The following is a 27,138-nucleotide window of genomic DNA, read 5'->3' as shown; positions in this document are numbered from 1 at the left end:
AATAAACTATTTTTTACTGAGACACAAACCAGAGGTCATGGTTTAAGGGTGAAAGGGGACATGGTTAGGGGGAAAATTTCTTCATGCAGAGAGAGGTGGGAGTATTGAACAAGCTGTCTGCTGAAATGGTAAAATCAATTTTAACAAGAAAAATCTGGACAGGGACATGGATGGAAGGAATATGGAGGGATAGGTCAGTCAGACTAGGTAGAATAATAGATCAGCACAGTCTATAAGGACTAAAGGGCCTATTTTCTGTGCTGTAATGTTCTATGGTTTCAGATAAAGGTAATCCCAAGTTGTGCTTAGCAGTGTTCAATGATTTGAACCCAGCTACAAAGGATTGATGATATATTTCCAAATAAGAATTGTGTGAGACTTGAAGGGCAACCTGCAAGTAGTGGCAGTCTACTGCCTTTGTCCTTCTTGGTGGTAGGACTTGGAAGCTTCTGCCGTAGCAACCTAGGCAAGAAACTACAGTGCCTTTTGTAAGTGGTATGCACTGCAGCTACTGTGTGCCAATTGTAGAGGTAACAAACGTTTATCATGACGGCTGGTGTTCCTGTTAAGTATTCTGTTTGTCCTGAGTGGGTAGGGCTTCTAGAGAGTAGGTGGAGTGGTCCATCACATTTCCAACGTGTCTTGGTGAAAAGCCCTTGAAAGATCAGGAAGTAAGTCAGACCTTGGCATGCTCTTGATGCTTAATTATTTATGTGGCTCGTGTAATTTAATTTCTCGTCATTGGCTATCTATCCCAGTAAGGAATTCTCATGAAGACAGCATACATTAAAGCAAAAGCAAAGTTTGTCATTAACATTTTAAATACAGTACACACATGTTAAATCAAGATCAGAATAATCACATCTAAGGTAGAAGCTGAAATATAATTTAAGTTAACAGGTAAATACACCATTTCATCAGATGCAAGGATCGACAATGAGATAGACAACAGACTCGCCAAGGCAAATAGCGCCTTTGGAAGACTACACAAAAGAGTCTGGAAAATACAACCAACTGAAAAACCTCACAAAGATTAGCGTATACAGAGCCGTTGTCATACCCACACTCCTGTTCGGCTCCGAATCATGGGTCCTCTACCGGCACCACCTACGGCTCCTAGAATGCTTCCACCAGCGTTGTCTCCGCTCCATCCTCAACATTCATTGGAGCGCTTTCATCCCTAACGTCGAAGTACTCGAGATGGCAGAGGTCGACAGCATCGAGTCCACGCTGCTGAAGATCCAGCTGCGCTGGGTGGGTCACGTCTCCAGAATGGAGGACCATCGCCTTCCCAAGATCGTGTTATATGGCGAGCTCTCCACTGGCCACCGTGACAGAGGTGCACCAAAGAAGAGGTACAAGGACTGCCTAAAGAAATCTCTTGGTGCCTGCCACATTGACCACCGCCAGTGGGCTGATAACGCCTCAAACCGTGCATCTTGGCGCCTCACAGTTTGGCGGGCAGCAACCTCCTTTGAAGAAGACCGCAGAGCCCACCTCACTGACAAAAGGCAAAGGAGGAAAAACCCACACCCAACCCCAACCAACCAATTTTCCCCTGCAACCGTCTGCCTGTCCCGCATTGGACTTGTCAGCCACAAACGAGCCTGCAGCTGACGTGGACTTTCTACCCCCTCCATAAATCTTCGTCCGTGAAGCCAAGCCAAAGAAAAAGAAAAATACAAAAAAATATTCAGGTAAGGCATTTACAAGACGTTTTAAATGGTTATGGCTCTTTCACTGGCAGAAGATTATGCCCTTGCACTATTTTTATCCGTACTTTTCTTTTATCCTACACTACATTTTTGGAATTTCCTCTGCATCTGACTAATACCCACACTGTTGTTTTTATATTATTGGCCTGAGTTGACTTGCCTGGATAGCATGCAAAGCAAAGTATTTTTTAAACTATGTCTTGACACATATAACAGTATATGTTGATTGTTACATGCAGAGCTGCATTTGGATCTCATTTAACTCAGTACAAGATTTTTTAGTATCTCACAGAGGGGATTAGTGATTTCTCTCAAGTCTGATAGACAAATTTAAAAAAAGAGCTTCCTAAGAAGATGACCCAAATTACTGACAGGAGGGAGATTCAAGGTTTTATTGTCATGTGATAAAACAGAAAATGTTATATTACACAAAATTTCCTTTATCATAAGGTAAAGATACGCTTTCAGCAGAAATTGGCCGGTGCGCCTTACAGAAAGGGAAGCAAAAGAGACTCTCCAGAGTCACTAAATGTCCATAGCTTTTGCCAGCACTCCTGCAGCCTCCAGAGTCATTCAGACTTCAGTCCAAGCCATCAGCAACCCGAACTCCAGATGCAAACCTTTGACACAACCAGGAAGCCTCCAGAACTCTCTTGCATCTCAGTTCCGATACCTGATCTAGTCTCGAGCCAGTCTCCAGCAGTCTGGTGAGAGTTGCTTGACTGTAGTTGACAGCAGCCTTCAGTCTACGTGGGTTTCTTGCCTCGAGTCACCAACTGAACCCGAGATATCTTTACATAAATTACACGTCCAAATGGAAGAATATAGTAAGAATATTGGGTTATAAAATTTATGTCATTAACAGAAGGTGATTATACTCAATGTCAAAGGGATACTCAATTTAAGTGGCCAAAAGACTGTATTAAATATTTGGGCATATGTACAGATAATAATTTGAAAATTTTATATAAATTTAATTATTTACCATTACTTTAAAAAACTGAAAGATTTTTAAAAATGGATTAATTCACCTATAACTTTAGTAGGAAGGGTTAATTATATTAAGATAAATATATTTCAAAGAATACAATATCTTCTTCAAGCATAACCTATTTTAGTACCTGAATTTTTTTTCCCAACAATTGAATAAATATGTAAGGAAATTTCTTTGGAAAGATAAAATGTCAAGAGTTTCTATAGAGAAGTTAACCTGGCAATATCGATTGGGAGGATTACATCTTCCTCATTTTAAAAATTACTATCGAGCAGCACAAGTTAGATTTTTTGCTTCCCTTTTCAGATAGAGAGGAAAGTAGAAGAATTTATATACAAGTGGGAATTGATTATTAAAAATTTTAATCAATATTTGGAACAATGATGAGATTGGTGTAAGAGGATTAACATCGCTCAAAATGCCTTTGATTCAAAATCCCCTTATATCTTTTTCAAAGGATAATCAATTTTTGAATATTTGGTTTCATAAGGGAATTATAAATGTTGAAGATTGCTATCAAAGTGGTCAATTAATGTAATTTGAGCAATTGTTATGGTACAACTCATCCGGTACTGCACGGATGGTAGTCTCTTCAATCTGAGGCGCCTGCAAGCTCACACCAAGACACAAGAGAAACTTGTCCACGAACTGCTCTTTGCAGACGATGCCGCTTTAGTTGCCCATTCAGAGCCAGCTCTTCAGCGCTTGACGTCCTGTTTTGCGGAAACTGCCAAAATGTTTGGCCTGGAAGTCAGCCTGAAGAAAACTGAGGTCCTCCATCAGCCAGCTCCCCACCATGACTACCAGCACCCCACATCTCCATCGGGCACACAAAACTCAAAACGGTCAACCAGTTTACCTATCTCGGCTGCACCATTTCATCAGATGCAAGGATCGACAACGAGATAGACAACAGACTCGCCAAAGCAAATAGCGCCTTTGGAAGACTACACAAAAGAATCTGGAAAAACAACCAACTGAAAAACCTCACAAAGATAAGCGTATTCAGAGCCGTTGTCATACCCACACTCCTGTTCGGCTCCGAATCATGGGTCCTCTACCGGCATCACCTACGGCTCCTAGAACGCTTCCACCAGCGTTGTCTCCGCTCCATCCTCAACATTCATTGGAGCGCTTTCATCCCTAACGTCGAAGTACTCGAGATGGCAGAGGCCGACAGCAACGAGTCCACGCTGCTGAAGATCCACCTGCGCTGGTGGGTCACGTCTCCAGAATGGAGGACCATTGCCTTCCCAAGATCGTGTTATATGGCGAGCTCTCCACTGGCCACCGTGACAGAGGTGCACCAAAGAAGAGGTACAAGGACTGCCTAAAGAAATCTCTTGGTTCCTGCCACATTGACCACTGCCAGTGGGCTGATATCGCCTCAAACCGTGCATCTTGGCGCCTCACAGTTCAGCGGGCAGCAACCTCCTTTGAAGAAGACCACACTGACAAAAGGCAAAGGAGGAAAAACCCAACACCCAACCCCAACCAACCAATTTTCCCCTGCAACCGTTGTAACCGTGTCTGCCTGTCCCGCATCAGACTTGTCAGCCACAAACGAGCCTGCAGCTGACGTGGACATTTACCCCCTCCATAAATCTTCGTCCGCGAAGCCAAGCCAAAGAAAGAACTCATAATACCCTTTTCACCTATTTTCAATTAAGAACATATTTGAGAGATAAGTTAGGACCAAATATGTTGTTGCCTAGTTGTACTGAAATAGAACTTCTTGTTAGGAGAGGAGGGAAACAGATCTGAATATTGTAATTGATGAGCAAATATGGGCAGATTTATGTAGGGATTGTAAGATATAGAATAGTCCAAAATAATTTTTTGCATCGATTATATATCTCACACCACTGAAGTTGAATAGATTGAAATCAGATTTATTGGATCAATGTTTTAGGTGTGGTGAAGATTTAAGAACTTTCTTGCACACGACTTGGTCTTTACCTCATGTAAAGCCCTTTTGGGCAGATTTACAAAATTTTTTGGAACAATTTAGAGGAACTGTTTTTTTTTTTGCAAAGTCCAGATTTTTTTTTATTAGGAAACATTGAAGGTATAAAACCTAAATTAAAATGATGAATATATCAATTGGAATTTTTTAAATTAGCATTGGTGGTGGCAAAGAAATGTATTGCAGTTACTTGGAAATCTGATACATTTTTGTGCCAATTCAAAATTGGCAAAATGCAGAAATTCAAAGTTGTATCCGTTTGGAAAAAAATTGCATATAGTTTGAGAAATAAATACCCTTTGTTTTCAAAAATTTGTTACCCGTATGCCCAAATATTGGGATTTAATTTGTAATAATGTCCTCTCTCTATGCCTCTAGACTTGAGAGATTCTTCTCTGAATTGTAATCAAGAATTCTTATATCTGTGCTCAATGACATCTCTCTGTGCAATCCTAAAAAAAAAAAATTTTCTTCTTTTCTTTATGAGGAACAAATGTGTAAGGAAATAGCTGAGATGAGCAATAAACACAGAGTTGTGTTAGTTGGGGATTTTAATTTTCCTAATATAGATTGGGAGACGCAGTCAGTGAAAGGGCTAGATAGTTTAGAATTTGTAAAATGTGTTCAGTATATTTTTTTGCAGCAATATGTAGAGGTACCCACTGGAGAGGGGGCAGTGTTGAACCTACTGTTGAGGAATGAAATAGGGTAGGTGATGGAGGTGTGTGTTGGGTAGCATTTCGGATCCAGTGATCATGGATCTATTAGTTTCAACATAATTATGGAAAGGGATAGGTCTGGTCTGACGATGAAGATTTTAGAGTGGGGGAAAGCCAGATTTGATGAAATGAGAAGGGATTTGCAGGCAGTGGTTTGGGCTGATTTGTTTTTTGGGAAGGAGGTAGAGGAGAATTGGAGGGCATTTAAAGGTGAGATTTTGAGGGTGCAGAATCTTTATGTTCCAGTTAGGGGAAAAGGCAGGGCCAGATGTTCAAGAGAGCTGTGGTTTTCAAGACAGATTAGGAAGCTGGTTCGAGATAAAAGATCATTAAATACAGGAAGCAAGATATGGATTGGATGCTTGAAAGATACATAGATTGTAGAAAGAAGCTTAAGAAGGAAATTAGGAAAGCAAAAATAAATTACGAGGTGGTGGTTTTTACAAATATGTGAATAGCAAAAGGAGAGTGAAGGATAGAATTGGTCCTTTAGAGAATTGGAACAGATGAATGTGTGAGGAGACAAATGAGATAGGGGAGATATTGAATGAGTTCTTTTCGGTATTCATAGGGGAAAGGATATGGAATCATGTAGGATATAAAAAGCAAAAGGGGTAATTATGGAAAACATGGGGATTAGGAAAGAGTAGGTGTTAGAACTTCTGAGGTATATAAAGGTGGATAAGTCTCCAGGTCCCGACGGGATTTTCCCCAGGACCTTGAGGTAAGTCCGGGAGGAAACAGCAGAAGCTCTGAGAGTGAATAGTCATGGATTGGCGTGTTGTAAACGTGGTTCCTCTGTTTAAAAAAGGCACCAGGTGTAGGCCCAGCAATTATCAGCCAGTAAGTTTGACGTTGTTGGTGGGTAAGCTAATGGAAAGTATTCTTAGTGATGGTATGTATAAATATTTAGAGGGGCAGGGATTGATCAGGGACACTCAACATGGGTTTGTGAGGGGAAGGTCATGTTTGACAAATCTTGTTGAATTTTTTGAGCAAGTGACTAGAAAGGTTGATGAAGGTTGTTAGGTAAAAACATCATGAGCTGGGAATGTAGAGGGAGTCACCCAGTGCTGGGCCGTAACAAGATGCAGTTGTGACCTTGTACTCTCAAGATAAGAGTGGGGATGACAAATTGATGTGCAGGAGGCTAGCAGAGAGGGATAGCAACAGTTTATTCATTGGACAATGTCATGGTATGATAATTTACTAAGTACGTATCCTAAGGTATATAAAAAACACCACTTGCTGATAACGGCAGAATGCGCCTTCTCCAACTAACACTGTTAGTTGCAAGTGTTACAATCCGGCAATAAAGAACAAAGAACCTTGATTTCGACTCAGTCTGGTGTTTGACTCACTCATTCATGAACAAAGCAGACCTAACAAGGTAGAGCAGTAGATGTGGTCTATTTGGATTTCAGTAAGACTTTCGATAATGTTCCACATGGAAGGTTGATAAGGAAGGTTCATGCACTTGGTGTTAATGTTGAGATAGTCAGATGAGTTCAACGGTGGCTAGAAGATAGACACCAGAGAGTCATGGTGGATAACTGTCTGTCAGGATGGAGGCAGGTGACGAGCGGTGAGCCTCAGGGATCAGTGTTGGATCCTTTGTTGTTCGTCATTTACATTAATGATTTGGATGATGAGGTGGTAAATTGGGTGAGTAAAAATGAGAACGATACAAAAATAGGGGGAGTTGTGGATAGTGAAGATAGTGGATAGTGATTTTCAGGGACTGCAGAAGGATTTGGACGGCTTAGAAGAGTGGGCTGAAAGGTGGCAGATGGAGTTTAATGTAGATAAGTGTGAGGTGCTTTATTTTGGGAAGAATAATTAAAACAGGACACGTGCAGTGAAGGGGAGGGCACTGAGGAATGCAGAGGAACAGAGAGATCTTGGAATAACGGTTCATCGTTCTTTGAAAGTGGATTCGCATGTAGATATGGTGGTGAAGAAGGCTTTTGGTATGCTGGCCTTTATAAATCAAAGCATAGAATATAGGAGCTGGGAGGTGATGTTGAGACTGTTCAAGGCATCGGTGAGGCCAAATTTGGAATATTGTGTGGAGTTCTGATCTCTAAATTATAGGAAGGTAGAGAGGGGGGCAGAGAAGATTTACTAAAATGTTGCCTGGATTGCATTATCTAGAATACAGATTGAGTAGACTGGGACATTATTCATTGCAGTCTAGAAGGTTTAGGGGGGGATTTGATAGAGGTACATAAAATTGAAGGGCTGTGAATAGGCTCTTCCTCTCGAGGGAAAAAGAGATTGGAACGAAGGGTCATAAGTTAAGGGTTGGGGGCAAAACTTTAGAAGTAACATAAGAGAAAGTTTCTTCACTCAGAGAGTGGTGGCTGAGTGGAATGACCTTCCAGAAGAGGTGGTTGCGGCAGAGTCAGTTTTGTCATTTGAGAGGACGTTGGATGAGTACATGGATGTGAGGGGGTTTGAGGGTTATGGGCAGGGAGCAAGTAGGTGGTACGAGTGGAGTTCACTTAAATCGGTGTGGACTAGAAGGGCCGATATAGCCTGTTTCCGTACTGTAATTGTTATATGGTTAAATGTTTATATAGCTATATTACATCTTATATGTTAATTATTTTGAGAGAGGAGGATTTGGAGGTGGGGGTTTTGGGGGAGGGATGAACACCATCATGTATGTAACTTTAATTTGTTTTTTTTTTGGAACTTGTATATCAATTTTGATTACTACATGTATGGAATTTTTTTAAACAACAATCTTAAGCCAGAATTATTGATTAGGTCCTATGTGATGTCTAATCAACACTTAAAGCAAGTTGGATGATATAATCTGCTGCTAATGGCAACAAGGAAAAATTAGGAATCTACAGCCCATCAGAGAAGTAAACACATGGTACAGTCGTGGCAGTGCAGGGTGTGCTGCCTTCAGACTTCAAAGGTTCCTTTTATTGACACATAATACATTTAAAATGTAATATACATGTACTTCAGCTTTTATCCGCCACAAGGCAAAGAGTCACCATGAGCATTGTCCAGAGCCCATAACAATGGGAGAAAGAAAAACAGAGAGAATCCCTTCAGAGACACTTATGTCCGTGGATTCACCTCCATCTCTCCCACAGCTTTGGCAGCTGCACAGACTCTAGTTCAAACCGTGGGCATCCTGAGGTCCAGAAGATCAAGAAGCCATAGTGCCCTTCAGGGCACTAAGGGACCTGGAGTACTCGAGATGGCAGAGGTCGACAGCATCGAGTCCACGCTGCTGAAGATCCAGCTGCGTTGGGTGGGTCACGTCTCCAGAATGGAGGACCATTGCCTTCCCAAGATCGTGTTATATGGCGAGCTCTCCACTGGCCACCGTGACAGAGGTGCACCAAAGAAAAGGTACAAGGACTGCCTAAAGAAATCTCTTGGTGCCTGCCACATTGACCACCGCCAGTGGGCTGATATTGCCTCAAACCGTGCATCTTGGCGCCTCACAGTTTGGCGGGCAGCAACCTCCTTTGAAGAAGACCGCAGAGCCCACCTCACTGACAAAAGGCAAAGGAGGAAAAACCCAACACCCAACCCCAACCAACCAATTTTCCCCTGCAACCGCTGCAACCGTGTCTGCCTGTCCTGCATCGGACTTGTCAGCCACAAACGAGCCTGCAGCTGACGTGGACATTTACCCCCTCCATAAATCTTCGTCCGCGAAGCCAAGCCAAAGAAGAAAGAAACAAAGGAACAGCAATGGAAAAAATTCACTGGACAATCGTAAATTCAAAATAATAGTTTAATCTATAATAACATGAAATTTCTTACTTATCTCTAGCTTTAAATTTAATCCCCCACTATGTGCAAATGTAGTGTGTGTGTGTGTGTGTGTGTGTGTGTTTTCAAATCCCAATTAATTAATTTTTAAAACTTCAGCATCATTTTGGTCTTGCTTACATTTTCAGTTCAGAAATAATTGTAAAGTGTTTTTAAACATCATATCTTCAGGCCTTTTTAAACTCATTTCTTTTGATGAGTTGTCCTTCAGAGAAAATTTCTTCACACAAGTGATTTTTTTCTCTTGAATGAAGACTTTTGGAATCTGTGTTCCAAACGTTGAAACTACCCTCTATCTTAGAGACATTCAGAAGTGGGTTGACTTATTTAAAAGCCACTTATGTTGTATCTTCTGTGAGTAGGCTAATACAAGTCCTGTTTTTCCAGGAGGTCAAATTTTCTTCTTCTGCAGTTTTCTTAAGAGTCACGGAGTTTTCTTTGACGATGATGCGGCTGCACTCTTTATATTCAAAAGAGCAGTCAGAAAGTGGTTTCCCATTTTAAATCCAATTATTTTCTGTATTCTGGTTTCTGTAATTCAACCCTGTCTTTCGCAAGGTGCCAACTCCTGTGTGCACCACAGGGTTTGAACTTCTGAACTGATGCAAAAATGTTTGAATTTGATAATATCTCCAAATCTCTCATGTCACGTGATATGTGATGTCCAAACAAAAGGGGGAGGGGACTACAGGAAGGGGAAGGAGGAGTCTAGGCTAGGTGGAGAGAAAAAGGAAGTAGGAACTGGAATGACTAGTTAAATGGGGGAGGGTGGGGAAAGGGGGAAAAAAAGCAAGCTTATTAGTGGAATGCAGTGAGCTCGATGTTCGTGCCCTGGGTTGAAGTTCATAATATGTTTTTACATGGATGTAATAATGTGTTTACACAGATGTTTTTGAGATAACACCCATTGTTTCCAGTATCTCAAGAACCATTATAAACCTTTCATCTCTTGTCTCCAATCTGCAGCCATTCCATCTCAAACTGGCTTCTATCTTCCATCTCAAAGAACCATGTGTGTTTAAAAACGCTAATGTGTTGTCTTTGTACTGAAGCTAGCCAACAACTGCAAAGAACCATGTATCTATAGAATGTAAATGAGCCCTGTCCATCCAAAACAAACTTATTAAACCATATCCAGATAAAATATAGTTTTAACATTAAACTAAGCATTAATATTAGCAGAACTGTTACAGATTCTAGATGGGCTCTTTTGTCGCCCAGTAAATCATGCATGGTCAGCCATTTTTGTTCCGTCAATCAATACTTGGGGTATCTGGAGATCCAAAGAGTCACTCCTGTATTAAAAGGAGGACGCGTTGGACATCTGGGTCTCATCCTCAGAAGTTTTAATGTATCAATATAAACTACTGTGTTCCCACAAGGGTGCTTCAATATTCAAAGTTGATCTAGCCATTTAATACCTCCTTTGTAAATAAATTTTGACACACCAAGGGCAGCACAGTTAGCGCAATGCTGTCACAGGACCAGTGACCGGGGTTTGAATCCAGAGCTGTCTGTATGGAATCTGTATATTATCCCCATAACTGAGTGGGTTTCCTCTGGGTGTTCCACCATTCAAAATGTACTGGGGTTGTAGGTCAATTGGGTGGCATGGGCTAATGAGCTGAAAGGGCCTATTACTGTCCTACCTGTCTAAAAATAAAATTGAGGCAAAGTATTTCATTGCAACTATCAAAATTGTGTTTGATGACCCATTATTGTTTTGTCCCAAAAAAAAGTGAAAAACAATGTATTTGTTTCATGTTCGCTTGTGCTAAATAATGGCCAGTTAGATCTACAGCTCAGGACTTGGCCAGGATCATGGCCAGAATGTAACCACTTGCATTCCTGGCAGATCAATGTACAGTCACCCTTTATCAGTGGGGAATAGTGGAATAGATTGAAGAAACAACACCTCATATTTCTATCTGGGCACTCTCCAACAAGCTGGCGTTAACTTTGACTTCTCCAGTTTCTATTAGGCCCCTCCCCTGTCTCAATCTCCTTCCTTATCCCTCTGGCTCCTTTTCTCCAGTTTCCCGAGACTACCCTTTCCTATCACTTCCTAGCTTTTTTCTCTTCTGCCCTCTCACCCTCACCCATATCTGTTGACTTTTCTTCCTTCCCTATCCCTTCATCCCTCCTCTCTCCCCGCCCCCCTCCCCACCCCCCTTTTATTCGATCACCTGCCTGCTCATCTAGCAAAGGCTCAGGCCCGAAATATTGGTTATACACCTTCACTTTCTTTTTTTAATTTTTTTTTATTTTTCACACTATGAACCATATTAACCAAAATACACACAAACATTTCCCTCTTGAATATACACAGTGTCATTTTCTCCCCTTTTGCCCCACTCCCTTCCCTCTCTCCTTCCCACCCCCCTCCCTACACACTAAACGTTCAACATATACAATACAATAAACCCATGAAACAAGGTCATCACACAATGAAAATAAACAAGAAAATTGTGTCATCTACTTTTACACACTGGGTCAGTTCATTTCGTCTTCTTCTCCTTCTGTCATTTTAGGGGCTAGAGTTCGTTAAATGTGTTCAAGATTGTTTTCTGAATCAATTAGTAGAAGAACCGATTCGGGACAGTGTAATACTGGATCTCCTGTTAGGGAACGAGCTAGGTCAGGTATCAGACATTAATGTTGGAGATCTAATTGGGTCTAATGCTCATAATTCTAAGGTAGTTTTAGGGAAGAGCAAGGAGGGGCCTAAAGTTGAGGTTCTGGATTGGAGAAGAGCAAATTTCGAAGGAATAAGAAGGGATTTGGGGAGTATTGAGTGGGACAGGATATTTTCAGGTGAGGGTGTAAATGAAAAATGGAGGATATTCAAAAAAGAAATTTTGAGGGTACAGAGTAGTTATGTCCCAGTGAGGATCAAAGGAAAGGCTGGAAGTCATAGGGAGGCTTGGTTTTCGAGGAATATTGGAAATTTGGTTAGGAGAAAAAGGGAGGTGTACAAGAAGTATAAAGAACAGGGAGCTGACAATTTGAAGGAGGACTACAAGGAGTGTAGAAGGAATCTTAAGAAAGAAACGAGAAAGGCCAAAAAAAGGCACAGAGGCTTTGGCAGACAGAGAAAAATAAATCCAAAGGGTTTCTATAAGTACATTAAAAGTAAAAGATTAGTGAGGGATAAAATTGGACCCCTTGTAGATAGTGAGGCTGAGTGAGAAGTCAGAGGAAATGGGGGAAATTTTGAATGATTTCTTTCACTATGGAAAAAAATATTGAACCAGTTGAGGTAAAGAAAAATAGTGGGGAGGTAATGAAGCATATAAGGATAACCGAGGAGGGTAGTGATGGCTGTGTTGAAAAAGATAAAGGTGGATAAATCTCCGGGACCAGACAAAATATTCCAAAGGACACTCAGGGAGGCTAGTGGACAGATAGTGGGGCCATTAACAGAGATATTTAGGATGTCACTGGCCACGGGGGTAGTGTCAAAGGATTGGAGGGTGGCGCATGTGGTTCCGCTGTTTAAGAAGGGGTCCAAATGTAAACCTGGGAATTATAGGCCCATGAGTCTGACGTCTGTGGTGGGCAAGTTGATGGAAAGTGTTCTGAGGGATGGTATTTACAAATATTTGGAGGCACAGGGATTGCTAGGGAGTAATCAATATGGTTTTTTCAGGGGTAGATCATGCTTGACAAACCTGATTGAGTTTTTAGAGGGGGTTACAAAAAGGTTGATGAAGGGAAAGCTGTGGATGTTGTCTATTTGGACTTTAGTAAAGCTTTTGACAAAGTTCCCCACAGGAGGTTAGGAAAAAAGGTGGAGGCATTAGGTATAAATGAGGAGGTAGTGAAATGGATTCAGCAATGGTTGGATGGGAGGTGTCAGAGAGTAGTGGTAGAAAATTGTTTGTCCAATTGGAGGCCGGTGACTAGTGGAGTTCCTCAGGGATCGGTCCTGGGTCCACTATTGTTTGTTATATATATTAACGATCTGGATGTAGGGGGGGAGAATTGGATAAGCAAGTTTGCGGATGATACAAAGATTGGTGGTGTTGTGGACAGTGAGGAAGATTACCGTAGATTAAAAGGTGATTTAGGAAGGCTGGAGGTGTGGGCTGAGAAATGGCTGATGGAATTTAATACAGATAAGTGTGAGGTGTTACATTTTGGAAAGGCAAATCTAAATAGGTCATATGCATTAAATGGTAGGCTATTGGGATGTGCAGAGCAACAAAGGGGTTTAGGAGTTGTGGTAAATAGTACCCTCAAGGCTGATACTCAGGTAGATGGTGTGGTGAAGAAGGCATTTGGAATGTTGGCCTTCATAAATCGGAGTATTGAATTCAAGAGTAGGGAGGTTATGATGAAATTGTACAAGGCATTGGTGAGGCCAAATTTGGAGTACTGTGTACAGTTTTGGTCTCCAAATTATAAGAAAGATATAAACAAAATAGAGAGAGTGCAGAGAAGGTTCACGAGAATGTTGACAGGATTTCAAGGTTTGAGTTGCAAGGAAAGGTTGTGCAGACTGGGGCTTTTTTCTCTGGAGCGTAGAAGATTGAGAGGGGACTTGATAGAGGTGTTTAAAATTTTAAAAGGGACAGACAGAGTAAACGTGGATAGGCTTTTTCAATTAAGAGTGGGGGAGATTCAAACTAGAGGACATGGTTTAAGATTGAAGGGGGAAAATTATAAGGGGAACGAGGGGAATTTTCTTTACGCAAGGAGTGGTAGGGATGTGGAATGTGCTTCCGACAGACGTGGTCGAGGCGGGATCATTGGTTACATTTAAGGAAAGACTGGATAGTTACATGGAGAGGAGAGGACTGGAGGGGTATGGACCGGGTGCTGGTCAGTGGGACTAGGAGGGTGGGAATTTGTTACGGCATGGACTAGTGGGGCCGAACTGGCCTGTTCTGTGCTGTAAGTGGTTATATGGTTATAGGGGGTGGAAGTCTGCGGTAGGACCTCTCTGTTGTGTTCCATGTATGGTTCCAAAATTTGTTCAAATACTGTGACGTAATTTTTTAAATTATATGTTATTTTTTCCAATGGAATACATTTATTCATTTCTATGTACCATTGCTGTACTCTCAGGCTCTCTTCTGATTTCCAGGTTGACTTATACATTTTTTTGCTACAGCTAAGGCCATCATTATAAATCTTTTTTGTGCTTCATCCAATTTGAGGCCTAGTTCTTTACTTCTTATATTACTTAGAAGAAAGATCTCTGGATTTTTTGGTTTGTTGCTTTTTGTGATTTTATTTAATACCCGATTTAGATCTTCCCAAAACTTTTCCACTTTCTCACATGCCCAGATTGCATGTACTGTTGTTCCCGTTTCTTTCTTACGGCGAGAAGGTCTGTCGAGTCAATAAGTGCAACTTCGAATTACCCACCTGTATGAAGGAAACTTTTTGTTGAGAGTAGAGATGATGAGGTTTTCAACAAGCTGGTCTGTTTCTGTAACGAGATCTGCTGCTGAGGATTTTGTTTGCACTCGCTTTTCAATCCTTAACGCTTCCCTGATTATCTTAGAACAAAGAGAGAGCACATGAATGTCTCAGAGGCTCTTCACTCTGCTTCACATGGTCACATTTACTTTCCTCCCTTCTAGTTCCATTTACTCCCTGAAATGCTCATCCAGATATACATGTCCACTTATCATCAAGTCAGAGACATACAGCTCAGAACCAGGCACTTTGCTTCCGGTCAGTGCTGACCAGCTAACAGCTTCTCAATCTGCTGAGCAGGGAGAACCTAAGCAGCCAGCAAGGCTGAGCCTGACCTTTGTAGAGCAATTCAGTTAGATCCATTTTCCCAAATTTCCAATTTTTAAACCTTCTATCTAAATTTCCCTTTGAAAGCTATAGTAGGCAATGTGATCTAAATTACCAGCTGCGGGGAGAAGTCCATGGAAGGACTGCACTTTGCAGAGAGTTTTTCCCAAGAGGAAGGATAATTCTTGATTGGCTCCCAAGCCTGACATTGAACCCAAAAAAAAGCTGATTCAATTACAAGCATACAAGTGAGCTCAAGACAAAATTCTACAAAATAACCAAAGGAACTAGATGCAAAATGGGAGATTGTTAGAATGCAGTGGCTAAGGTAACTGGGCATCATCTATTGACTTACATTCTTTATTATTTACACACAATAGATGGAAGTAGATGCAAGATTAGAAGCAGAAATTTCCACACCACCTGTAAATCCACACCTTTGCAAAATGGCTATCCGTTCTTTAAAAAGCTTGCCTGTAGTTGGCAAGTTCATCATCACATGTACCAAACTGCAGTGATAAAGTTTGTTTTGAGAGAAGCCCAGCTAAACATCTCACATATAGTACAAAAATATTGAAGGAACTCAGCATGTTACACCATGTCCATAGAAGGTACAGATTTTTTTTAAAACCAAAAATATTCTTTATTCGCGATATATTATTTACGAAAGAAAAACTGTTCAAAGTCTCTTCCCATCCTTAGTTTTGTATCCATCCATTTTTATTGCTGTACATTGTTACATTCATTTCTATTTACACCATTGCCATCTCTATGGCTCCTTACCATTACTCCCCTGTCTGTTATTTGAGGGGCTTCCCCTCGGTCTCAGCCTCCCAATGCCCAGTAGTAGAAGGACCTCTAGACTGTGGTCCTTCCCCACAGTTACCTCACATTGGCTGCGCCAAACCTCACCACGTACCCCTGCAGCCTGGAATGTTCCAATTGGCAGCATTCCCACTCCAACATCTCCGTGTGCTGAAAGATCAACAGGTTTCAAGCAGACTTTTACCAAGTTGATGGTCTTCCAGCCGTTCTGGATGTCTGACTCTGTGTGCATCCCTGGGAACAGCCTGTAAATCAGACTGTCCTCTGTCATGCTGCTACTGGGATGAACCATAACAAGGACCCTTGCACCATAACCTTCCTTTCTTCAAAAAAAGGAACAAAAAGCAGACAGGGGTCTGAATAAAAAGGCCGGGGAGGAGGGAAGAAAGCAAAAGGCTATCACTGGACATGGATCGGACAGGAGAGGAAAGGTGAGAATTGATCAGAGGAGGGGGCTGGCTCTGTTAATTCCGAGATGGAGGAAAGGAAACAGAGGGAAAGCATGAGAGAGTGCTAAAGGAAAGGAGATATAGGGGATGGGGAGATACAGTGGAATGGGAAGCTAACAGAAACCAGAGTAATTGATGTTAATACCATCTGGTTGGAGGGTGCCCAGACAGAATACGAGGTGTTGTTCCTCCAATTTGTTGGATGGTCTCACCTGATGGTGCATGAGACAATTATCAGACATGTCAGCATGCGAATGGGGCAGGGAATTAAAATGGGTGGCTACTAGGAGATCACCGCTTTTGCAGCCATTCTTGTCTTCGGCACCCTCATAAATCTAATTCCGATACCCATCTCCCATGAGTCAGTCCCAAGCAGCCCACAGCCTGTCTGGGTCCTTCAACTGCAAGTCACCAGCAGCCTGACCACTGGATGGTAGGACCTTGCTGAGCAACGCTGTATCTCTGCTCCCTGCACTCCCGGGTCCGCACTAGCAGCGCCGCTATTTATTGCTTTCACTGCCAGACTGAGGCCACCTGCAAATTGGAGGAACATCTTTTATTCCATCTGGGCAACCCTTCAACCACATGGCATAATATTGAATTCTATGGTTTCCATGAGCTGCCTTCCCTCCCCCACTACCTCTCTGTTTTCTCTATCCTGGTTTCCTTTCCTCCAGCTGTTTCTCTCTTACTTGCCCTTTGTCTCCTTTTCTCCACTCTCCCCCATCAACTCACACCTTTCCTTTCCTATTCACATCCAATTATGGCCTTCTGCTTGTTGCCCTGTGCTCCTCCCCCAACCCTTTCTTCCTTCCTCATCCATCTTTTTGTTTTATTCAGGTGCCTGCCTGCTTCTTCCTCATACCTTGAAGAAGGGCTCAGGCCCAAAACTTTGGTTATACAACTTTACCTCCTATTGACACTGCATTGCCTGCTGAGTTCCTACAGCATTTTTGTGCTTTGACTACAATCAAAACATCTGCAGACTTTCATGTTTCACTCATATCTATTACAGGAAGGAAAGCACAGTACAGAAGTGCAATTATAGTGAGAGGTCAGATGGTACAGAGGAAAGACAACACATGAAGTTTTGAGAGGAACCAAAAGCATTGAAGTTAAATCCAATCTATTTTAATCTGTATCTACTTAACAACATGATAATTTTTAATTGCTGCCAAGAAAACACCTCAGCATTCAAAGTGAACTTCTTACAAATGTGAAGCCACACTCCTAGATTTTTAAAATCCAAAACTTACTGTTTTTTTCCCCCCCAGTGATTCCTTTCTCCCTGAGATGCATGGAGGAATTTTTATTTGATAATGTTTCTGCATTGAATTTATATATCCAAGAAGCTCGACACCAGACAGAACATAGCAGCCTTCTTGAGTGGCCCCTGCATCCACAAATATTCACTCAGTCCACCACTGATGCACGATTGCAGGAATTTGTATCAAATAAAGCAGCCATTCTCAATGGAGATCCTAAGGGAAGAGGGCCCATAAACTTTGAGCAGAGTCCCGAGGGTGAGGGGGGGGGGGGGGAAAACAGCTGAAAAAAGGTCAAGAATGGCTGATCAAAAGGATGCACTGCAGCAACTAAATGAGATTTCTCATTCAATTCTTTCCAAACTCACGACCTCCATTAGCTAGAGGGACAAGGGGAGCAAAGGCAGGGGAATACCACCATCTCCAAGCCACACATCATTCAGACTTAGAAATATATTCACTGTTCTTTTGCCATCACTGGGTCAAAATCCTGGAACGCTTTGCCTAACCACAACATGGTCTATCCTCACCTTAAGCATTGCAGTGGTTCGAGGAGGCAGCTCACCAACACCTTCAAGGGGAATTACGGATGAGCAATTTAAGCCTGTAAATCAGAGTGTCCTCTTCATGCTGCTACTGGGATGAACCATAACAAGGACCCTCAGCCTGCAAAGCCCATACCCCTTGAAATATTAAAAAAGATATGCATATTCTTATTTTGTTTAATAATTATCAGGGTTGCAGGGTATATCCCTACTGTGATCTCTCTACATAGCTCATCCCCTGCACTTAATCTAAATTTTCTTTACCTCTCCATTTCGTTCTATATTTCCTATTCGGTGAAGCCATACTAAACCTTCCTCCACACATATCATCCTGCTAATTTTTCAAGTGTTGTTGCAATGTTCCGAGCACCAATTGTTAATACTTTGCCAAGCAAAATATGTGTATACGTATAAATAAACACCTCGAAAACTTTCAAGGGCAAGTTTATAAAACAGATGCTGCCAAATTCTCGACAAATCTGGATCTTTGCATTTATCTTTCACGTAATGCTGCAGGTGCAATCCTGATGGTGTCTGCTACGTGTTGAACTTGCAAGTTCAGCCTATCAAACATTTTTGCTTAACAGGCTGCTGTAATTGCAAACTGATAACATCACAGTGAAAGGAATACAGCCAACATCCACATAGTTCCTTTGAAGGATTGGTAAATAAACAGCACAAGGACAGAGAGGAAAAATATAGTCGGAGCATGTGAACTCAGAATGGTTACTGTGCAAAGGAAGCCATTATAACCACACCAGTTCTACATAAAAGCAATGAGGCTCATGCCACTCTCCTACAGCTCTGCAAATTATTTTCTTCAAGGTACTTTTGCTCTCCCTTTTCAATGCACCTGCATTTATATTTAATGTTCTAGACCCCAACTACTTAAATTTTGAAATTTAATTAAAGCAATATTTGCATGCTGTGTCAAAACGATGACTTTTGTTGCAGTACTAGAGGACATGGTTTAAGATTGAAGGGGGAAAATTATAAGGGGAACATGAGGGGAAATTTCTTTATGCAGAGGGTGGTGGGGACGTGGTCAAGGCGGGATCATTGGTTACATTTAAGGAAAGACTGGATCGTTACATGGATAGGACGGGACTAGAGGGGTATAGACCGGGTGCTGGTCAGTGGGACTAGGAGGGTGGGGATTTGCTACGGCATGGACTAGTAGGGCCGAACTGGCCTGTTCTGTGCTGTAAGTGGTGAACTCAGAATGGTTACTGTGCAAAGGAAGCCATTATAACCACACCAGTTCTACATAAAAGCAATGAGGCTCATGCCACTCTCCCACAGCTCTGCAAATTATTTTCTTCAAGGTACTTTTGCTCTCCCTTTTCAATGCACCTGCATTTATATTTAATGTTCTAGACCCCAACTACTGACTGCAAAAATAGGTCTTCATTCACTTTGGGTTCTTTTGTCAGTCACTTCCATGAAAGATGGTGAGTCAGCAGGGCATGATTAGAGTCAAATTATGTGAAGCTAAGAAATAGCAAAAGGTCAAAAACACTGACAGAAGTTGTATTCAGGCCACCCAACAATTGTTGTAATATTGTGCATGGCAAAAACCAGGAAGGCAAATTCCTGGAAATATATTCAAAGTGTTTTCCAATTGTTGAGGAACCAACCAGGGAAAACCCGATTTTGGACTGTTCAATGAGAAAGGATCGCATAATTGATGAGGATTGATAATCTTGTAGTGAAGGGATTTTGTGGAAAAGAGTGACCATAATATGCTTTGATGTTCATTGAAGCCAAAGAATCCCAAGAGGAAAAGTGATTCAGTCATTAAAGGTGTTAAAAGATAATATTACAGTAAAACCTGTTATCCAGAATTCAAGCAACTGGCCAAAAAAAAACCCAGAAAATAAATAGGTAAAAAATACAGAAGGTTAAAATCAGCGCACTTCGCCATTAGTTCACCAAACCATGTAATACAATCTCAAGCAACCAGAACATTCACTTATCCTGGAATCTACCAAACCCCATAGGTGCCATTTTACTGTAATAAAAAAAAATCCCTGGAGAAGTTGCCAAAAATAACAGTAAGTCTGAGGATTGGGTGCCTTTTGTGACTTACCAGGGAAGGACCAACAAACTGAGGAATAAAGACAAGATAGAATATGAGAATGGACTGATGAGAAACTCAAGAGCTTTGGTAGATGCCTAAATCGTAAACTGTACAGTAAAAGTGGGCTTATTATGAAGACAAGAGACTTTGTAACAGGCAAGTAGAAAATGATATAATGTGGCAGCACAGAGGCACAGGTAGTAAAACTAAAGATTCTTAAATTTCTACAGGTAGACTGTGAAGAGCATCGTCTGGTTGCATCACTGTGTGGTACGGAGGAGCCAAGGCACAGGACAGGAAAAAACACTTCAGAGTTGTTCACTCGGCCAGTGACATCAAGGACCCCAGTCTTCACTCCATCCAGGACATCTACAAGAGTCAGTGTCTTAAGAAAGCAGCCTCTGTCTTCAAGGACCCTCACCACCCGGCCTATGCCCTCTTCACACTGCTACCATCAGAAAGATGGTCCAGGAGCCTGAAGACGAGCACCCAGCACCAGGACATCTTCTTCCCCTCTGCCATCAGATTCCTGAAGGGACAGTGAACCCCAGACACTACTTCATTTTCTCTTCTTTTCTTGGACTATTTATTTATTTTTGAAATTTAATTAAAGCAATATTTGCATGCTGTGTCAAAACGATGACTTTTGTTGCAGTACTAGAGGACATGGTTTAAGATTGAAGGGGGAAAATTATAAGGGGAACATGAGGGGAAATTTCTTTACGCAGAGGGTGGTGGGGATGTGGAATGAGCTTCCGGCAGACGTGGTCGAGGCGGGATCATTGGTTACATTTAAGGAAAGACTGGATCGTTACATGGATAGGAGGGGACTAGAGGGGTATGGACCGGGTGCTGGTCAGTGAGACTAGGAGGGTGGGGATTTGCTACGGCATGGACTAGTAGGGCCGAACTGGCCTGTTCTGTGCTTATATGGTTATATGGATTCTGGAGTAGCACTACAGGCTCATAGCAAACTGGATTCACTTCAGACTTCTGGCAGTGTCTATGCTCATGGTTCTCCCTGTGGCACATGGGGTACCCCAAGTGCTCCAATTTTCTCCCAACATCCCAAAGAGGATACCAGGGGTATGTGTTAAGAACGTGAGGAGAATAACAAAAAAAATGGGACTGAATGTGGGAGGAGAGTAGATGGAGAGTTAATAGCCATTATATAGGATTGCCAAATCTTGGATTGAGTCGATGAAAATGTGGAAGAAGTCAGATGCAGGAAAAAGTAGTGGGGTAGTACTTTTTAGCAGTAGCAAGATTGCTAGTGAGCCAGTGTAGACTTGGCCTCTTTCAATTAAGCAAAGAAATACAAGGCTTTCATGCGTTTTCACCAGACGTTCGAAGCATTTCATGTTTAATGGTGGGACAACTACCATTGATCAACAGACAACAATAAGGAGGAGCTCAGTGGGTTAAGCAGCACCCTGTTGGGAGAGGGAAACAGATTTGTCAAGGTTTTGGGCGAAGACTCTGCATAATGAGGCAACGATAAAAGATTAGCCATAATCTTAAACAAATGTCAGACCTGTCTGGAAGGGCCAGAAGGCCTACTCCTATCCCTCATTCTGATGTGCCCCGATTCCTGGTCCCATCAATAGGGATAGTTTCTCTTTTATCATGCCTATTCACGATTTTAAATAATTCTAACCAAAACTCTTCTGTTCCACAGAGATTAACTGTGGCTTTTCCAGTCTATTAATGTAACTAAAGTTCCTCATCGTTGGAAGAAAATCTCTGCTGCACCTTCTCCAAAGCTTTCACATCATTCCTCAAAGGCAGCGTTCAGAACAACACCAGTTGTGTGTGCACAGCTCATCCATATTTCCATTCTCTTGTTCCCTATACTTCCATATACAAAGCCCAGGACCAGATATACTTTTTGAATCACTTATTCAACCTTACCAAGAATCGATAACATTTGAAGGAGCAGAAGAATCAGAATTTGTCAAGAACATGTCACAAAATTTGTTGCCAGCATCAGTTTAATTTCTATAAATGACATTTAAAAAGTGTAAAAGAGAAAGTGAAGTGGTATCTGTGGTTCATTGTCCACTCAGAAATATGATGGCAGTGGGAAGAAGCTGTTTCTGTACCATTGGGGTGTTGGTCTTCAAGTTCCTGAAGGTCGGAGTGAGAAGAGGGCATGGCCTGGGTGGTAACTGTCCCTGAGGTTGCTTTTTTGATCTTGTAGATGTCCTTAATGGAGTGGAGGCTGGTGCCCATGATGGTGCTGGCCGAATTCACAACTTTCTGTAGTCTTGTCGTGTCCAATATACCAGACAGTTATGCAACCAGTCAGAATGATCTCCACCGTACACTAGTAGAAGGTTGCAAGAATCTTTGGTGACATATCAAATCTCCTCAAACTCCTCACGAAGTATAGCTGGTTCTTTGTGATGGCATCAACATGGAAGCCCCAGGATAAATCTTCATGGATGTTGACACCCAGGAATTTGAAGTTCTTAACCCTTTCCTCTGCTGCCCCTCTGAAGATTGGTTTGTATTCTCCTGACATACCCCTCCTGAAATCCACAATCAGTTCCTTCGTTCTGCAGATGTCGAGTGCAAGGTTACCACTCAATCCGCTAATAAAGCTCACTTCTGTACAATTCCTCATTGTTATCTGCGATTCTATCGATGACTGTGGTGTCATCAGTAAATTTGTAGATGCCATTTAAATGGTGTGTAGCCACACAGTCATGGGTGCAGAGTGAGTAGAGCAGTGGGCCAAGCGTGCATCCTTGAAGTGTGTCTGTGCTGACTGTGATATTTGCTGAGATACCATAACATACAGTTCGGCTCCGAATCATGGGTCATCTACCGGCACCACCTACGGCTCCTAGAACGCTTCCACCATCGTTGTCTCCGCTCCATCCTCAACATCCATTGGAGCGCTTACACCCCTAACGTCGAAGTACTCGAGATGGCAGAGGTCGACAGCATCGAGTCCACGCTGCTGAAGATCCAGCTGCGCTGGATGGGTCACGTCTGCAGAATGGAGGACCATCGCCTTCCCAAGATCGTGTTATATGGCGAGCTCTCCACTGGCCACCGTGACAGAGGTGCACCAAAGAAAAGGTACAAGGACTGCCTAAAGAAATCTCTTGGTGCCTGCCACATTGACCACCGCCAGTGGGCTGATAACGCCTCAAACCGTGCATCTTGGCGCCTCACAGTTTGGCGGGCAGCAACCTCCTTTGAAGAAGACCGCAGAGCCCACCTCACGAACAAAAGGCAAAGGAGGAAAAACCCAACACCCAACCCCAACCAACCAATTTTCCCTTGCAACCGCTGTAATCGTGTCTGCCTGTCCCGCATCGGACTTGTCAGCCACAAACGAGTCTGCAGCTGACGTGGACTTTTTACCCCCTCCATAAATCTTCGACCGCGAAGCCAAGCCAAAGATAACATACAGTTAAAGGAAGGAAAAGGAAGTACCACAGGCTAACAGAATACAGGTGGGAAGGTAGAAGAGAAGTAATCAGGAGAGAGGGCAGAGGGCTAAGACGAAGGGCAGGGGGAAAGGAGAGAGGGGGAAAAGGGAAATTGAATGTCAATATTAATGCCATCTGATAGGAGACTGCCAAGACAGAATAAAAGGACATAAATGTTGACTGTCCATTTCCCCCTGACCTGCTGAGTTCCTCCAACATTTTTCACCTCCATTCTAAAGGCCTCCCATTTCCAGTGTTACCAACAAACACTGATTCCAACACTTGCAGGGGCTATTGAAACTGGTCCTTTACCAATTGATTATTTGTACCTTGGAGTGGTCTCAACGCTTTCTCACGTTTATTCTAGACTAGTGGTTCTCAACCTTTTTTTAAAACCCCACCACACACACACCTCCTAAAGTAATCTCTGACTAACTACAAAGCACCCACAGCATTGGATGCCCTAGAAGATGTTCTGCACATAGAAAGGGATCACTTAAGGTGGCATGTGAGTAGAAAAAAAAGTTTGAAAACCAGTGGTTTTCAAACATTTTCTTTCCACTCACAAACCACTTTAAGCAATCCCTTCCTAATCATAGGGCACCTCTGGCAATAGGGGTACTTAAAGTGGAAAGTGAGTGGAAAGTTTAAAAACTGCTGCATCTGGACGTTACCACTTTTTAAACCTCCCCCGTCCCCCCCCCCACTCCCCCGTCCCCCCCCCACTCCCCCGTCCCCCCCCCACTCCCCCGTCCCCCCCCCACTCCCCCGTCCCCCCCCCACTCCCCCGTCCCCCCCCACTCCCCCGTCGTCCCCCCCCCACTCCCCCGTCGTCCCCCCCCCACTCCCCCGTCGTCCCCCCCACTCCCCCGTCGTCCCCCCCCACTCCCCCGTCGTCCCCCCCCCACTCCCCCGTCCCCCCCCCACTCCCCCGTCCCCCCCCCACTCCCCCGTCCCCCCCCACTCCCCCGTCGTCGTCCCCCACTCCCCCGTCCCCCCCCCACTCCCCCGTCCCCCCCCACTCCCCCGCCCCCCCCCCACTCCCCCGTCGTCCCCCCCACTCCCCCGTCGTCCCCCCCCTCCCCCGTCCCCCCCCCTCCCCCGTCCCCCCCCACTCCCCCGTCGTCGTCCCCCACTCCCCCGTCGTCCCCCCCACTCCCCCGTCGTCGTCCCCCCCACTCCCCCGTCCCCCCCACTCCCCCGTCGTCGTCCCCCCCACTCCCCCGTCGTCGTCCCCCCCACTCCCCCGTCGTCGTCCCCCCCACTCCCCCGTCGTCGTCCCCCCCACTCCCCCGTCGTCGTCCCCCCCACTCCCCCGTCGTCCCCCCCCCACTCCCCCGTCGTCCCCCCCCCACTCCCCCGTCGTCCCCCCCCCACTCCCCCGTCGTCCCCCCCCCACTCCCCCGTCGTCCCCCCCCCACTCCCCCGTCGTCCCCCCCCACTCCCCCGTCGTCGTCCCCCCCACTCCCCCGTCGTCGTCCCCCCCACTCCCCCGTCGTCGTCCCCCCCACTCCCCCGTCCCCCCCCACTCCCCCGTCGTCCCCCCCAGTGGGATCTTCACTCCGTTCGGGCACAGGCTCCGAGTGCGGTCGCAAGGTCCCGCTGACATTCACCAGACAATGAAGGGCTCGTCCCCGCCAGCGACCAACTGCGAGCAGGTCGTTCGGCCAATTTCCTGTTTGCCCTTCCAACCCACACCAAGACCCCGAGTGGGAGATCCGAATGCAGGGCTAATAATCCGAAATACAGTTCCCAGAAGAGGGGCTCCTTTCACAAGCCCCTCCAGCCCGTTCCGGCCCTAACCCCAGGCTGGGTTTAGCATTTCAATCAAACTTTATTTTTCTTTATTATTAAGCAAAGAGCCGCCCCCCCCCCAAAAAAAACCAAACCAGACCAGAGACAGAAGCCGGATTAACTTCATCAAAGCGGCGCCTTCAAAGGCACAGACCAAACAGATTCACCCCCCCCCCCCACCCCCCACCCCCCACCCCCCAACCGAGGATGAATGTGAGATTAGACCATTGGAAAGAAAATAGTTGCATGATCAGCGGCCCCCTGGGTGAAGTCAGCCCCCCCCCCCCCCCCCCCCCACCGCGGCACCAGGTAACTCACCTGTCCGGCGTCCAGGGCCACCTGTACCGCCGCTTGCAGGCACTCTTTCAGCGACTGCCCGCTGTCATCGCCCGACCCCGCCATCCCCTGTCCCCTGACTGATCCGCTCCTCCACTCTGCCTGAGGACGGGTCTCTCGCCACTGATGCGGTCTCACTCTCTGCTGCTCTCTAGCGTGTTGTCACTGCCATTTACATAGCGCCTTCTGTACGGGAATCCCAAGGCCAATTAGGAACTGACCCTTCCAGCCCATCTCATCCACTCCCCCCCCCCATTGCTGGCGTACCAGTCTCATTTCCTGGTGCTGCAGAGAAATGGATCAGAAGTCAATCCACAGGACCCTAAGAGTGGAGGAGAGGATCACTGGAGTCTCCCCTCCCCCCCCACACCACACCTTCCCCCCCCCACGCCTTCCCCCCCCACGCCTTCCCCCCACGCCTCCCCCCCAAGCCTCCCCCCACGCCTTCCCCCCCCCCACGCCTTCCCCCCCCACGCTTTCCCCCCACGCCTACCCCCCACCACGCTTTCCCCCCTCACCACCCCTCCCCCTCCACCACCCCTCCCCCCCCCACCACCCCTTCCCCCCAATCAAAATAATCCACTGGGATGGTTGTCTGAAGAGAGGGCGTGCAAAATTACTGAGGACCTCTTCCCCCCTGGACGCAGCATCTTTCCGCTGCTCCCATGGGGAAGAAATACAGGAGTGTCAGAGCCAGTACCGTCAGGAGGAGGAACAGATTCTTCCCGGGGCAGTGAGAATGCTGAGTGACCCAAGGAACTGCTCCCATTCACCACCCCTGACTCTCATAGTAACAAAACAATATTTATTTATTGTATAGATAGCTCCTTTCACACTTGCAGGTGATCCCAGGAATTAAAGGCCACTCGGCCTAAAAAGGGTCTAGGGCACACATGTCAAACTCTGCCCCGCGGGCCAAATTTGGCCTGCGATATAATTATATTTGGCCCGCAAGATCATTTCAAAAATGTATTAGAGGTGGCCCGCTGGCCACCGCGCCAGTATAGCGCAAGCACAGCTACTACTATAAATCCCAGAATGCATTGGCGTCAGCCCACTAATCGCCCCACCTCCTCTGTTTATGTTGCAGGGTCTCACCGTGGACTCTGGTTTTGGGGCCTGGCCGATGTCAGGGGAAGCCAAGGCCGCTTCCCAGCGCCCGGAACCGGAGGCCTCGGGCCTGACCTCGCCAGCACCGTTGCCCACTCCCCCTCCCTGCCGCAGGCCGACTCGAGACTCACGGTGACGGGGCCGCTGATCCGCCGAGATGCCGCCCTGCAGCGAGAGCCGATGCCCCCGCCCTGTCGTTGTCCAACCCGATCGTCCGCAAACCCCGCCCTCCCGCACACAGGCCTGAGTAAGGATTATGAACTTTAATCTCAGGATAAAACGATCTTCCAATAGTTTCATGTCACAGTGATAAATATATTCCTGGTTAAAAATGGTCCA

At 44.7% G+C, this 27,138-nt stretch overlaps 2 protein-coding genes across 2 annotated transcripts in view; one reads left to right on the top strand and one right to left on the bottom strand.

Annotated features, from left to right (window-relative positions):
* The window catches only part of LOC138755802 (inositol monophosphatase 2-like), a 66,455-nt gene extending 40,630 nt beyond the window's left edge, over window positions 1–25,825 (bottom strand). The window contains exons 1-2 of the mRNA XM_069922433.1: window positions 25,672–25,825; window positions 14,572–14,705 (exon numbers count right to left, since the gene is read on the bottom strand). Of these exons, the coding sequence (XP_069778534.1) occupies window positions 14,572–14,705; window positions 25,672–25,755 (218 nt within the window). The 5' untranslated portion in view covers window positions 25,756–25,825. The remainder of the gene's footprint in view (window positions 1–14,571; window positions 14,706–25,671) is intronic.
* Window positions 1–27,138, top strand: part of LOC138755803 (centrosomal protein of 290 kDa-like) — a 92,987-nt gene that overhangs the window by 43,528 nt on the left and 22,321 nt on the right. The gene's annotated exons all lie outside the window — the stretch shown is intronic.

The sequence above is a fragment of the Narcine bancroftii genome, chromosome 2 (genome assembly GCF_036971445.1).
Source record: "Narcine bancroftii isolate sNarBan1 chromosome 2, sNarBan1.hap1, whole genome shotgun sequence".
Classification (NCBI taxonomy): domain Eukaryota; kingdom Metazoa; phylum Chordata; class Chondrichthyes; order Torpediniformes; family Narcinidae; genus Narcine; species Narcine bancroftii.
The sequence above is the reverse complement of the archived record's forward strand: the minus strand, read 5'-3'. Positions and strand labels throughout refer to the sequence as shown.